This window comes from Salvelinus fontinalis, chromosome 18 (assembly GCF_029448725.1).
Source record: "Salvelinus fontinalis isolate EN_2023a chromosome 18, ASM2944872v1, whole genome shotgun sequence".
NCBI lineage: Eukaryota > Metazoa > Chordata > Actinopteri > Salmoniformes > Salmonidae > Salvelinus > Salvelinus fontinalis.
The window spans coordinates 34,113,126-34,128,113 of record NC_074682.1 but is presented as its reverse complement, the minus strand read 5'-3'; the positions used below and the strand labels follow the sequence as shown (position 1 = coordinate 34,128,113).

Genomic DNA, 14,988 nt, shown 5'->3' with positions numbered 1-14,988 from the left:
CAAGAAAAGACTGAAGGGAACTTCTCAAAGAAGAAATTTACAGGAGTGCTCAACATAAACCTCAAAGGGTGAATATTTGACTGTACTGCAGTTCCTCTGACGGTTATTTTCCCTTCTGGCTTTGCAGGGGAGCTGATGCCATGTTCTGAACTGTGAGACTGCGAGAGCGAGTGAGGTGCCCACTCAACGTGCCAACAGGTGAGGTCCGGTCGCCATCTCTCGTTAAGATTAGACCCAGGATCAGAGGAGAACAGAAACAATGTACCAATTTAAATGTTTTAAGTGATTAGCAACACAGAGTTGAGATTTGCCTTTTAGCATTAAAAAAGAGCCCTGGCTGAGACTGCTCTTCAAATGTGTGGGGGAAAGTTGTTCTAGGAAGGAACAGCAGTGGGTTTTTTGTTGTTGTGAATTCATACTGAACAAGATGGCTGCTGAGCCTGAGACTGCATAGTCTTTGTTATAGGGAGAGGGAAAATCCTGCTAAATTAAGAATGGCTCTCTCTCAGGCTTACTGGGCATCTGTTTTCAATTCTATCTGTAATTGCCCAGGCATATAGGTCCTGACTTGTACTGACTGTCAGATTCCCCCTCCCCTCCCAACCTAGACACACACACTGTCTCTTGCAACCTCTTAGCCCTGTCCTTCATGGACTCTGGTTTCTTAGTGGCGCTTAGTGGGTTTTCACACAATTGTGGTCGGTAGCCCTTGGCCTTCTGTCAACTAATGGAATTCACAGTTGATATTCAGACGGTGTCCTCACTATGCTGAACTTGTGTTTCATGCCATTATTGTTCACCAGTAGAATATTGACTCGGCTCCTAATTCTTTCCCTCATTTCAAATTCAATTATGATCTAGCGGTCTGACTTTTGTTACATTTGATTCAAGAATTGGAAAGTCCCTCATTTAACGATTTTTTTTGTAGAGCTATTCTGTGAACTGACAAAATGAACAGGGTCTCCCGGGTGGCGCAGTGGTCTAGGGCACTGCATCGCAGTGCTAGCTGCGCCACCAGAGTCTCTGGGTTCACGCCCAGGCTCTGTCGCAGCCGGCCGCAACCGGGAGGTCCGTGGGGCGACGCACAATTGGCATAGCGTCGTCCGGGTTAGGGGTTAGGGAGGGATTGGCCGGTAGGGATATCCTTGTCTCAGTATGTAAAAAATGTAATAAAATGTATGCACTCTACTGTAAGTCGCTCTGGATAAGAGCGTCTGCTAAATGACTAAAATGTGAATGTAAACACCGTTCTTGCCAGTTCATGGTATCAAAAATCAGTTCACAAAGTGGAGCTGACAGCAACTGTAGCACTTGTACAGGTCTGGTGCTTCTCTTCAAACTGTCATCATGGAGGTTCCTCTGTGGAGGCTGCAGTCAATGGCTTTGGGACTGGGAATGGACAATTGTGTCCCAAATGACACCTTATTCCCTATACAGTGCACTACTATTGACCTGAGCCCTATAGGCCCTGGTTAAAAGTAGTGCACTACATAGGGAATAGGGTGTGATTTCAGACTGGAAATGGACTTCTCTCATTTATACCCCCAGACAATGGCAGCATTGTGGCCCAGTTGATATATCATGGCAGGAGTTCCTGTGTAGCAAGGTTAAAGGTAGACTCAGCGATATTACATAGATGCAGAAAGTAAACAGCATAGTGGGTTGATTTCCGAAAAAACTAAAACCGTTATAGTGCGAGGCTCAACTTTTCCACTGTTTTGGTGCCCATGCACATGCGCAGGTACTGTGTGTGACTGAGAGCGAAGTCTTGCATCTCGCTCATCTCAATATCTGCGCTGCTGCTTGTGGCAATGTCATTTAGCTGAGTCTACCTTTAATTTGTCCATTACATGTAGAGCCGGTGTCAAGGAAACAAAACACAAGGCGGATTTAACTTCTTTAGGAAAACAGCCCTAATGTCGGAAACAAACATTATGTTGTCATCCAGAGTCACATGTATTATCCAAGCTATAGCACACACTATTTGACATAGGCCTACAGCTGATTTTTTTTAAAGCACCAAAGACTTTGGTCTGCATGGTGTTTTCATTTTTGCCTTTGAAAAAAATATGGTTATACTGGTATCATCCTGGCCCTAATTACGTGTGCTATGTGTCTGTGTTCATGTTGTTGTTGATGTTTGCCTCATTCATTGACAGCATGGAAAGAAAACGATGTTAGTTGAAATGTAAAAATATTAAATAACTTTTTAAGGAATTAAACCCTCAAACAATCCCCAACACTTTTGATGTGTTCTTATAAAATGTTTGTAATTTTTTACAGCAGTGGAGCATAGACTACTAGCATATGCTTTTTGTGTAGTAGAGTCAGAGTCTCTGAATGTACACTGTTGATGAGCTATCCTGCCCTGGCCAGTCTTGGACTCAATGTATTTGTCTGCAGCTTTTTCACAGCCTGTTTAGGAGTGGCTTTGTTGCACAATGCCCCATTCTTCACTCAAAGGCAAGTCTCATCACTGATTGTGGTTTGACTTGTTCTCATTTTGCAAAATTCTCCTATCCCCTTGAGTTGTATAACTAGGAGAGACTCCTCATGTATGGATATTATTGTCAGATATGAGAGCAGAGGTAATACTTTATCCAAAGGCAATATAGAATTGGACCCAGCTTGTTATTAGAGGTGTTGCGAATGGGATTCCATTTTCCTCAAAGTAAACAAGTGTTGCACAGACCACTTCAGTTGATCATTAGGCAACTACTGCAGAATAATAATCACAGATTATGATTTATGAATTGAACTGCATTTGCTGGTGCTTGAATTTATTAGTTCACAGAACCTGTAATTACTCAGAGATTGTGTCTGCTTTGAAAATATTCCTCTTGAAAACTGTCTAGAAAACAGCAAGAGAACCAAGCCAAACAAACAGGGACATTTTAACCACGGCCATGACAACCCACCAACAGGCTTCCCAGCCAGAGTGGGGCCCCCGGAGACAGAGGGAATTCTGGGAGAAGGGTTGTTCACTGATGTCTTTGGATGCCTTCCAGTCATTGTGCATTTGGCAAAAGACAGTGTACAGACATTTCCCAAAGAAAACAGTTTTTAGAACCTCCTCCTCTCCTCCCAACACTCAACAAAAAGTGTTGGTTCGGAGAGTGCCGACATCTGTACCGTGCAGTGAAAAGCCCTGCTTGATTATGCGTTGTGTGGTTCCCCAGTAAAATGGAACTGATTTCTACTCCTTTGATGCGCACTCATCTGTCATCGCACTGCCTGACGACAGCCAAGCGCAGAGCAAAGAATCCCTGTGGATTTAGAATAGGGAGGCTAGCAGGGGTAAACCTGAGCTCTGTGGTGCTGTTGTATCTGCAGTATATTTCGGAGCTGTTGCATCTGCAGTAGATTGGAGAGCTGTGGTGCTGTTGCATCTGCAGTAGATTGGAGAGCTGTGGTGCTGTTGCATCTGCAATAGATCGGGGAGCTGTGGTAAACCAACCCAGCCCACTTACAGGTGCTAGGACTCCTGAGTGGGAGGCTGAGCCTGCCAGAGATGTGGATATGTGAAACCTGCTGTTTATAACTACCCCAGATACCGTGCGTGTATGTGTGTGCCTGCATGCACATCTTCTGTACATAAATGTGCAGAAAGTATCTCGAAAGGTTCTGTAGGCGTCTGAATGCAATGTTGATGAATGAAAATGTTTCTCTGTTTCTGTCGGCAACAACAGAGAATGTGACCGTATAGTGGAGTAAACACAGACAGACAAAACATTGTGTATTTAAACAGCAGACATTGTTTTTCTTTGTCAAATGGTCATCTGGTATTAGTGCTAGACTATTTCTGTCAGGGACACAGCTGAAGTTAAGTTCAGGTTACATATGCATAGTATCAGCCTGTTTTCCACTTGGTGGTCCATGGCTTTGATGTTGAAAACCCCTGGCCACTGATATTTAGAGGACGTCCACATAAAAGCCCTTGTCTCCTCGTAGATGGCCCAGACCACCATACATCAGGCTGTTCAAATGGCTCTTAGCTAAAGGGCAAACAAAGTGTGTAGCTACTTCAGGTATAACATCTGAGGATTTAATTACACTGATAGATGCTACGTCAAGCCACTACAGCCGTAAAAGCGGTCCTGGTCCCATCTTTCTACTCTAGCTCACTCTCATAAAAGCCTTGTATTGTCATGTGGGGAAGGACAAACCGGCCTGTAATGAGGCCAAATTGAATGGATGCTGCTGTTTGGCAATGAAGAGAAGGGTATTTGTCTGACCTTGTGCCACTAGTAAGGAACCATTTTGATACCATGAACTGGTGTTTTAAGCCACATTTGGGCCAACAGAATGAGTGATTTAACTATGAAATGTAAAAATAGCTGTGAAATGTTAATGCCAACATAATGTGGTCACGTTGAAATATCTAATAATGTAACATGGTAGCGGAAGTGGGATCATATCTAATAATGTAACATGGTAGCGGAAGTGGGATCATATCTAATAATGTAACATGGTAGCGGAAGTGGGATCATATCTAATAATGTAACATGGTAGCGGAAGTGGGATCATATCTAATAATGTAACATGGTAGCGGAAGTGGGATCATATCTAATAATGTAACATGGTAGCGGAAGTGGGATCATATCTAATAATGTAACATGGTAGCGGAAGTGGGATCATATCTAATAATGTAACATGGTAGCGGAAGTGGGATCATATCTAATAATGTAACATGGTAGCGGAAGTGGGATCATATCTAATAATGTAGCATGGTAGCGGAAGTGGGATCATATCTAATAATGTAACATGGTAGCGGAAGTGGGATCATATCTCATAATGTAACATGGTAGCGGAAGTGGGATCATATCTAATAATGTAACATGGTAGCGGAAGTGGGATCATATCTAATAATGTAACATGGTAGCGGAAGTGGGATCATATCTAATAATGTAACATGGTAGCGGAAGTGGGATCATATCTAATAATGTAGCATGGTAGCGGAAGTGGGATCATATCTCATAATGTAACATGGTAGCGGAAGTGGGATCATATCTCATAATGTAACATGGTAGCGGAAGTGGGATCATATCTCATAATGTAACATGGTAGCGGAAGTGGGATCATATCTAATAATGTAACATGGTAGCGGAAGTGGGATCATATCTAATAATGTAACATGGTAGCGGAAGTGGGATCATATTTAATAATGTAACAGTAATAAGGTGCTGTTTCTTCTTCTCTGTGGTGTGTAAGAAGACAGCAGCCATGCCACCCCCCTCTGACATAGTCAAGGTGGCCATCGAGTGGCCCGGTGCCAACGCCCAGCTCATGGAGATTGACCAGGTCAGTGTTCAGTCTAAAAACACCACTCAATGACAAGACAGACCAACATGAACATCAGCCGTGTGCAATAGATCGCCTGCTGGGTATCGACGAACGTTGGCGATTCAACATGTAGAATCCTAGAGAAATGAACAGAAAATAACATCCTCTGTGGTCAGAGGCGATAGGAAGGCCAGGCGCTGTGCAGTGCTGATGTTTCTGTTGGTCTGTTTTGTCTTTAACAGCATCAGTCCTCCACTCTGTCTTCTCAACCAAACTTTTTATTGAAGTCTGTTTTCCCTGTGCCAGATACTTTAAACTCAAGAGACTCCACATTAAATAATTGAAGGGAAAATAAAGCTACAGTGTTTTTTTTCTTCTGCTCAGACAAGCATACACTGCATCACTGAGATTTTGTTGGTGAGTCTAGCTCTAGCACATATCTTATTTCTCTGTATTTTGCTGGCAGCACAATACAGTAGATTTGATTTTGTCCAACACAATTTCAACAGCGCCTACCCACCAACAAATCCATCAACGTTTATTTTCCTCTGATGAAAGCCAAGCAAAGCAAGGAGTGAGAACCATTGTTAAAGTTATAAGGGTATTTTCTGACCAATCAGCAACTTTCCTGTGATTCCAGTGGCAGTGCAGAGTTTTACATGTATTTTTATTTTTTTTGTCGTCTGTCTGTTGTGTGTTTTGCAGAAGAAGCCCCTGTCGTCTATCATACGGGAGGTGTGTGATGGGTAAGCACCAGCTCCACACCCAGCTGTTTCTGCTCTCGCTGGAGCTAATGGCGTAACAATGTTTACGACTGATATATGTGTGTGTGTGATATGAACACACACCCTGCGCTCACTTACGTAAGATTAGTGCTAGCTAGACGGACTCAGCGGGAGCCAGATGTATAGCAAGTCTATAATAAGAACACGCAGAGAAACATTCGTATGAGCCATTACACATGGACTGGATCACACATGTTCTTCATTACAATGCCAGAATTCTTATTATATAATTGTGCATTATATCATTAAAGTGACAGCATTTTAGAAAAATGTAATCTTATTTAATCTGTTCATATCATTCATATCCCCAGGAAGAATATGACACATTTTTGTCACACTTAGATATGGTCATTTTCATGTCATAAATTCTTAAAATGTTTGGGAATGACATATAGTAAGGCATTTGTGAAAATGTTATAGCTACATAGTGGGAAAGTGGCGGTGTGTTTGGACAATTAATACACTGCAGTCCTGTCCAGGAAGAGAGTCTACACAGACTGGTGTGACATAGTCAATCAGAGCCACAGTAGGCCTATATGCAAATAAACCATTTGCAATATGATCTGCCATCATTCACATTGAACTGGATTGTGTGTTTACAGGCAGTAGCAACAGCGTGACTTTAGATCATTAGAAAGCATTCGCCAAAAGCCACAAAATACACCTGAATGGATTTCTGCAAATATGTAAATTCCACGGGAGTCCTCTTACATTTGGGAACTTCACAAACCTGTTGATCAAACAACCATGAAAAGGTAGGCTATCTCTCCCTCAGTTGCCTATGCACATCAACAAGATCAACAACTAATGCTAAACTAAAATCTAACGAGGGAACATTAGATAAACCCTCAAACGTTTTCAGCTAGTTGGCCGATAAACGATGGGGAATAGTACCCTGCTCGTCCTTCTGCAGTTTGCCTGCCAATGCATGCTTGTCCCAACCCATGTTTTGACAACTGAATGGGAACTTGCCTGCCCGCCCATTTGATTGATGCCAAATACATTTGATTGACAACTAAGAGATGCAGTATGCTATCCACAGCTAGCTAGAAAAGCAATTCACATTTCTTGCTAGCTAACCAAATGACATCTGCAGCATTTCTAGCCATAGCCAATGAAAAACAGTGCCTTCAGAAAGTATTCATACCCCTTGACTTATTCCACATGAAGTTGTTACAGCCTGAATCCATCTACACACAATACCCCATAATAACAAAGTGAAAACATGTTTTCAAATGTATTGAAAATTAAATACAGAAATGTTTAATTTACATAAGTTTTCACACCCCTGAGTCAATACATGTTAGAATCACCTTTGGCAGCTATTACAGCTTTGAGTCTTTCTGGATAAGTCTCTATAAGCTTTGCATACCTGGATTGTACAATATTTGCACATATTCTTAAAATAATTCTTCAAGCTCTGTAAATTGGTTGTTGATCATCGCTAGACAGCCATTTTCAAGTCTTGCCATAGATTTTAAAGCTAATTTAAGTAAAAACTGTAACTAGGCTACTCATGAACATGCAATGTTGTCTTGGTAAACAACTCCAGTGTATATTTGGCCATGTGTTTTAGGTTATTGTCTTGCTTGAAGGTGAATTTATCTCCCAGTGTCTGTTGAAAAGCAGACTGAACCAGGTTTTCCTCTAGGATTTTGCCTGTGCATAGCTTAGCTCTGTTCCATTTCTTTTTATCATGAAAACTCCCTAGTCCATGTCGATGACAAGCATACCCATAACATGATGCAGCCACCACCATGCTTGAAAATATGAAGAGTGGTACTCAGTGATGTGTTGGATTTGCCCTGAACATAATGCATTGTATTCAGGACATCAAGTTAATTTCTTTGCCTATTATTATTATTTTTTTGCAGTTTTATTTTAGTGCCTTATTGCAAACATGATGCACATTTTGGAATATTTTTTTATTCTGTACAGGCTTCCTCCTTTTCACTCAGTCATTTAGGTTGGTATTGTGGAGTAACTACAATGTTGTTGATCCATCCTCAGTTTTCTCCTATCATAGCCATTAAACTCTAATGTTTTAAAGTCACCATTGGTCTCATTGTGAAATCTCTGAGCGGTTTCCTTCCTCTCTGGCAACTGAGTTAGGAAGGATGCTTGTATGTTTGTAGTGACTGGGTGTGTTGATACACCATCCAAAGTGTAATTAATAACTTCACCATACTCAAAGGGATAGTCAATGTCTGCTTTTTTTACGAGGCATTGGAAAACTTCCCTGGTCTTTGGTTGAATCTGTTTGAAATTCACTGCTCGACTGAGGGACTTTACAATTATCTGTATGTGTGGGGTACAGAGATGAGGCAGTCATTCAGAAATCATGTTAAACACTATTATTGCACACAGAGTGAGTCCGTGCCACTTATTGTGACTTTTTAAACAAATTTGTACTCCTGAACTTATTTAGGCTTGCCACAACAAAGGGTTTGAATACTTTTCATTTTTAATTAATTTGTAAAATTGTCTAGAATCATAATTCCACTTTGACATTATGGGGTATTGTGTGTAAACCAGTGACACACAATCTCATTTTAATCCATTTTAAATTCAGGCTGTAACACAACAAAATGTCAAAGGGTGTGAATACTTTCACATGGCACTGGATATACAGTACTAGTCAAAAGTTTGGACACACCTACTCATTCCAGGATTTTCCTTTATTTTTAATATTTCTACATTGTAGAATAATAGTGAAGACATGAAACCTATGAAATAACACATGGAATCATGTAGTAACAAAGTGTTAAACAAATCAAAAAATATTTTATGTTTTAGATTCTTCAAAGTAGCCACCCTTGACAACAGCTTTGCACACTCTTGGCATTCTCTCAACCAGCTTCACCTGGAATGCTTTTCCAACAGTCTTGAAGGAGTTCCCACATCGTGAGCACTTGTTGGCTGCTTTTCCTTCACTCTGCGGTCCAACTCATCCCAATCCATCTCAATTGAGTTAAGGTTGGAGGATTGTGGAGGCCAGGTCATCTGATGCAGCACTCGATCACTCTCCTTCTTGGTCAAATAGCCCTTACACAGCCTGGAGGTGTGTTGGGTCATTGTCCTGTTGAAAACCAAAGGATAGTCCCACTAAGCGCAAACCAGACGGGATGGTGCATCGCTTCAGAATGCTGTGGTAGCCATGCTGGTTGTGTGCCTTGAATTTTAAATAAATCACTGACATTGTCACCAGCAAAGCACCATCACACCACCTCCTCCATGCTTCACGGTGGGAACCACACATGCAGAGATCATCCGTTCACCTACTCTGCGTCTCACAAAGACACGACAGTTGGAACCAAAAATCTCACATTTGGACTCATCAGACCAAAGGACAGATTTCCACTGGTCTAATGTCCATTGCTTGTGTTTCTTGGCCCACACAAGTCTCTTCTTCTTATTGGTGTCCTTCAGTAGTCGTTTCATTGCAGCGATTCGATCATGAAAGCCCGATTCACTCATTCTCCTCTGAACAGTTGAGGTGTCTGTTACTTGAACTCTGTGAGGCATTTATTTGGGCTGCAATTTCTGAGGCTGGTAACTCAAATGAACTTATCCCCTGCAGCAGAGTTAACTCTGGGTCTTCCTTTCCTGTGGCAGTCCTCATGAGAGCCAGTTTCATCATAGCGCTTGATGGTTTTTGCGTCTGCACTTGAAGATACTTTCAAAGTTCTTAATTTTCCGCATTGACTGACCTTCAAGTAATGATGGACTGTTGTTTCTCTTTGCTTATTTGAGCTGTTCTTGCCATTATATGGACTTGGTCTTTTACCAAATAGGGCTATCTTCTGTAAACCACCCCTACCTTGTCACAACACAACTGATTGGCCGAAACGCATTAAGAAGGAAAGAAATTCCACAAATTAACTTTTAAGAAGGCACACCTGTTAATTGAAATGCATTCCAGGTGACTACCTCATGAAGCTGGTTGAGAGAATGCTAAGAGTGTGAAAAGCTGTCATCAAGGCAATGTGTGGCTACTTAGAAGAATATTTGTTTAACACTTTTGGTTACTACATGATTCCATATGTGTTATTTCATAGTTTTGATGTCTTCACTATTATTCTACAAAGTAGAAAATAGTCAAATTTAAAGAAAAATCCTTGAATGAGTAGGTGTGTCAACTTTGACTGGTACTGTATATTATCCTTTGTAGAAATGGAACAGTTTGGAGTAACTAACTACATATTGGCATACTGCTGAAGGTTCTGCACACAATAGCAAATCCCATTGTGAAGGCCTTCTACATTCTTGCTCCATCATACCAATTGAATCTAGTGGTGCTATACTGATTCGCTATGCTACGTTATCGTACAAGTTCAGAATGATTTTGCATTAGATGCAGATATTCAATAAAATACCAGACATTTCAGTGTAATCCCCAGATACACATAAATGCTCTGGTAGTCCACCCTTTCAGAGCTTACTCATATACCACTGCCAATAAACAGACACAACCTTTAGCCAATACTCAGGCTTCACTCACTAAGTCTAAAGTATGCCACACAAGGAATATGTCCCAAATGGCACCCTATTCCCTAAATATCTATGGAAATGGGTGCCATTTGGGATGCATCCAATGTGACCTTAATCTTCTTTTAGGCCAGACCCAGTCTAAGTAAGTGGAACCGTGTGCTTAGGGGTTAAATTTGTTTTGCGGAGTTGATATCTGGCTAATGGAGTTAGGTTTATATTCATCCATTCTCCCTCCCTCTCTCTGTTCCATCCACCTCTAATCGTCCTCTGTCTCTCATGTCAGTTCCTGAAAGGCATTGTTCTTCCACTAATAAAGTAGGTGTAGTGGCTGACAGATAGGGGCCAGACTTCAGCTCGGAATCTGTTTTTATGCTTTCATACACATTTTGATTTCTTTCACACTTTCTCCCTATTTGTCTGAATGTTCATTTATCGCTTTCTCTTTCTGACTCGTTCTCCCCGAGTGCCTCTCATTGTCTTTCCATTTTCTTTGTCTCCTGATCTACCTTGTCTGTCCATCATGAATACTGAGACTTTTGCTAACTCCCTACTTATCGTTTCTCTCTTCTCTGCTTCCTCCCTCTCACATCTGAATGCATTAGATTTTTTTCTAACACTTAACGTCCACTGAATATCTCCTTGTACAATGTTCTCCATCTGATCTTCTGGCAAATAGAAATGCTGGAGGCTCCGATAATCACTTTTGTTAACCTTATGCACATGGTATGTATTTTTTGTAGGGTGGAAAAACAAACGCACGTCATTATAGTAATAGGTCTTATTGAGAAATGTGTGGGTTTAGCTTCTGTCTCATGCCTTATGTTTAGGGAGGTCAGTGCGCTCTGGTACTAAGTGGAAAATAGGTGAATTCGGTCACCTACTTTTCAATAGATTTTGTGCGTGTGTGTGTCCACAGCTGGTCTCTGTCTGGCTCGGAGCAGTTTGCCCTGCGTTATGCTGACGGTCCTCAGCTCTACATTACTGAGCAGGTGAGCCTCAGCGCCTTGGCAGAATAAAGTGCTGTTTACAATTCTTCACAATACACTACATGGTTCCTTAGTATGTTACTATTACTATGTCATATTACCAATGACTCTAGAGAAGTGCTGTGGTAGTAGCAATGTTCACCATTTTCTTTCTTTCCAGAGCCGTAGTGAAATCAAGAATGGAACCATCCTTCGATTAGCCATATCTTCTGTGAGACACTTCTCTTCTTGTACATGCAGTTATTTAATTCCCCCCCCATATAAATTACCAGTATTACTTAGGTATATTTTATTAATTCTATATAATGACGGCATTGCAGTTCTCAATAATGGTTGCTGTATTAGATAAACCCTATGGCTAAGTTATAGATTTCTCCGCAACGGTTGCTGCCTGCATGTATCAAGCTAATGTAGTCATTGAGGTTAACCGGGTAAAAACATTAAATGTAATGGCATGCCTGGCCCCCCCCCCCCCAATAGGCCCGTGCAGCGCGGCAGCTCCTCGACAGGATCCAGTCGCACGGCATAGACTCCCGCCTGGAGGCCCTGAAGGAGCTGGCCAAGCTGTCAGCTGACCCCACCTTCGCCACGGAGTTCATCAGCATGGAGGGCATTGGGACCTTGGCGCGCCTGGTGGAGAGTGGCACCCAGTGAGTCTCATACAGACACACAATCCATGGGTCTATTGTCTAAAGCAGGGGTCTCAAACTGGCGTCGCTCAGCCCAGAGTCAGCCCACAAGCCAATTTTTTTTATATGCCTCCAGGGCAGAATTAGATTGAGACCCCTGGTCTAAGGTACTTCTACTGGCTACTAGAAATATACCTAGTCAGTTGTACAACTGAATGATTTCAACTGAAATGTATCTTCCGCATTTAACCCAACCCCTGAGCATCAGAGAGGTGTGGTGGGCTGCCATAATCGACGTCCACGTCTTCGGAGCCTCTCTGGAGATGGTTACTGTGGGTTAACACTTAATGGCCCATACTTATAGCATGCTGTTTGTGGCTGTAGTTGGTGGTGGCACATAGGAAGAGTTGTCGTATGACTTTGTTGGTGAATATGGCCCTATTTTTTTATTATTTTTTTAATATTTTTTTTTACTCAGTGTATATATAGAGTGTTATCCTCTGACTCTAGTCTGCTCTCTCCTCAGCTTTGGGGAGATGCTGGCCTTCACTCTCACAGCCTTCCTGGAGCTGATGGACCATGGCATTGTGTCCTGGGACCTTATCTCTCTGTCCTTCATCAAACAGGTTAGAACTCGCCTCCTTACTTCCACAAAACACACCACTCTTCGTAAAACTTGGCATATAAGGAAGCCCATATGTTAGATTCCTACACTGTCTGCAATGGAAGAAATACGTAATGTATTTCTTGATTAGTTTGATGAAACTTTTTTATGTGGAACTTTCTTCTATAGATTCGTTTGGGTAGTTTGAGGCCTATCTTAAAGTCCTCCCCTTATTTATTTTTTCTCTCTTTTCTTTAATTACTTGACATTCAACCCCTCATTGGCTGCCAGAACTGAATTGGTTGCTGTTACCTAGCAACCCCCCCATGTTATTTGGAGCTCTTTCAGCTGTATCTTCTGTGAATGGTTTTCTCCCTGATGAAGTCCTATGATGTGCTGCACAACAACAAGCACTGTACAAGGGTTAGGGTTTGTTTGTATGGATAGTTTTTATTTGCCAACTGTATATCATTTGACAGACATGTTTCAAATCAAAATGTATTAGTCACAAGCATCGAATACAACAGGTGTAGACCTTACAGTGAAATGCTTACTTACGAGCCCCTAACCGACAGTGTAGTTTCAAAAAATATGGATAAGAATAAGAGATTAAAGTAACAAGTAATTAAAGAAGAGCAGTAAAAAAAAAAAATTATACACTGCTCAAAAAAATAAAGGGAACACTTAAACAACACAATGTAACTCCAAGTCAATCACACTTCTGTGAAATCAAACTATCCACTTAGGAAGCAACACTGATTGACAATAAATTTCACATGCTGTTGTGCAAATGGAATAGACAACAGGTGGAAATTATAGGCAATTAGCAAGACACCCCCAATAAAGGAGTGGTTCTGCAGGTGGTGATCACAGACCACTTCTCAGTTCCTATGCTTCCTGGCTGATGTTTTGGTCACTTTTGAATGCTGGCGTGCTTTCACTCTAGTGGTACCATGAGACGGAGTCTACAACCCACACAAGTGGCACAGGTAGTGCAGCTCATCCAGGATGGCACATCAATGCGAGCTGTGGCAAGAAAGTTTGCTGTGTCAGTCAGCGTAGTGTCCAGAGCATGGAGGCGCTACCAGGAGACAGGCCAGTACATCAGGAGACGTGGAGGAGGCCGTAGGAGGGCAACAACCCAGCAGCAGGACCGCTACCTGTGCAAGGAGGAGCACTGCCAGAGCCCTTAAATAAAAATAAAGATTTTATTTAATCTTTATTTAACCAGGAAGGGCTCATTGAGATTTAAAATATATTTGTCAAGAGCGTCGTGGGCAAGATAGGCAGCACCAAGTCATTACAAAAATTACAGACAAACAATATGAAAACTACAAGTAATCTAGTAAAAACCATAGAATTCATAAAAGTATAACAAAATCAAAAACAGCCAACTAAAAACATTGATAGGTCAGGGAATCAGTCTCAAGATCATTCATCAGTGATTTAAAAATACCAATCGGGACAAGTTCTTCCAGTTAAAGTATTTTGTAAGGCGGTCCAAGACGATGGCGCAGAGTACATAAAAGCCCTTTTACCAAATTCAGTTCGGACATTTGGAACAGTTAGCAGGATAAAATCCAGCGAAAAAAGAGTACCCACCACATTTCTGAACAATAAAAACAGGCTACAGGCTGTCTTGTCGGTGATCAGGCCTACCACTGTTGTGTCATCGGCAAATTTAATGATGGTGTTTGAGTCGTGCCTGGCCGTGCAGTCATGAGTGAAAAGGGAGTACAGGAATTGGCTGAGCACGCACCCCTGAGGGGCCCCTGTGTTGAGGATCAGCGTGGCGGGTGTGTTGTTACCTACCCTTACAACCTGGGGGTGGCCTGTCAGGAAGTCCAGGATCCAGTTGCAGAGGGAAGTGTTTAGTCCCAGGGTCCTTAGCTTATTGATGAGCTTTGAGGGCACTATGGGGTTGAACGCTGAGCTGTAGTCAATGAATAGCATTCTCACATAGGTGTTCCTTTTGTCCAGGTTGGAAAGGTCAGTGTGGAGTGCAATAGAGACTGCATCATCTGTTGGGGAGGTATGGAAATTGGAGTGGGTCTAGGGTTTCTGGGATGACGGTGTTTTGTGAGCCATGACCAGCCTTTCAAAGCACTTCATGGCTACAGACGTGAGTGCTACGGGTCAGTAGTAATTTAGGCAGGTTACCTTAGTGTCCTTGGGCACAATCTTAAAACATGTTGGTATTACAGACTCGG

The 14,988-nt window shown here is 41.9% G+C and overlaps 1 protein-coding gene across 8 annotated transcripts in view; it reads left to right on the top strand.

Moving 5' to 3' along the window:
• LOC129815351 (engulfment and cell motility protein 2) overlaps positions 1 to 14,988 on the top strand; it is a 33,165-nt gene that overhangs the window by 1,369 nt on the left and 16,808 nt on the right. For 5 of the 8 annotated variants that reach the window (XM_055869090.1, XM_055869087.1, XM_055869091.1 and 2 more), the window contains exons 2-8: positions 128 to 198; positions 5,215 to 5,301; positions 5,989 to 6,029; positions 11,476 to 11,548; positions 11,706 to 11,756; positions 12,026 to 12,195; positions 12,701 to 12,800. In XM_055869090.1, the coding sequence (XP_055725065.1) occupies positions 5,224 to 5,301; positions 5,989 to 6,029; positions 11,476 to 11,548; positions 11,706 to 11,756; positions 12,026 to 12,195; positions 12,701 to 12,800 (513 nt within the window). In that variant the 5' untranslated portion in view covers positions 128 to 198; positions 5,215 to 5,223. The other 3 variants (XM_055869086.1, XM_055869092.1, XM_055869093.1) reach the window with 3 other exon arrangements.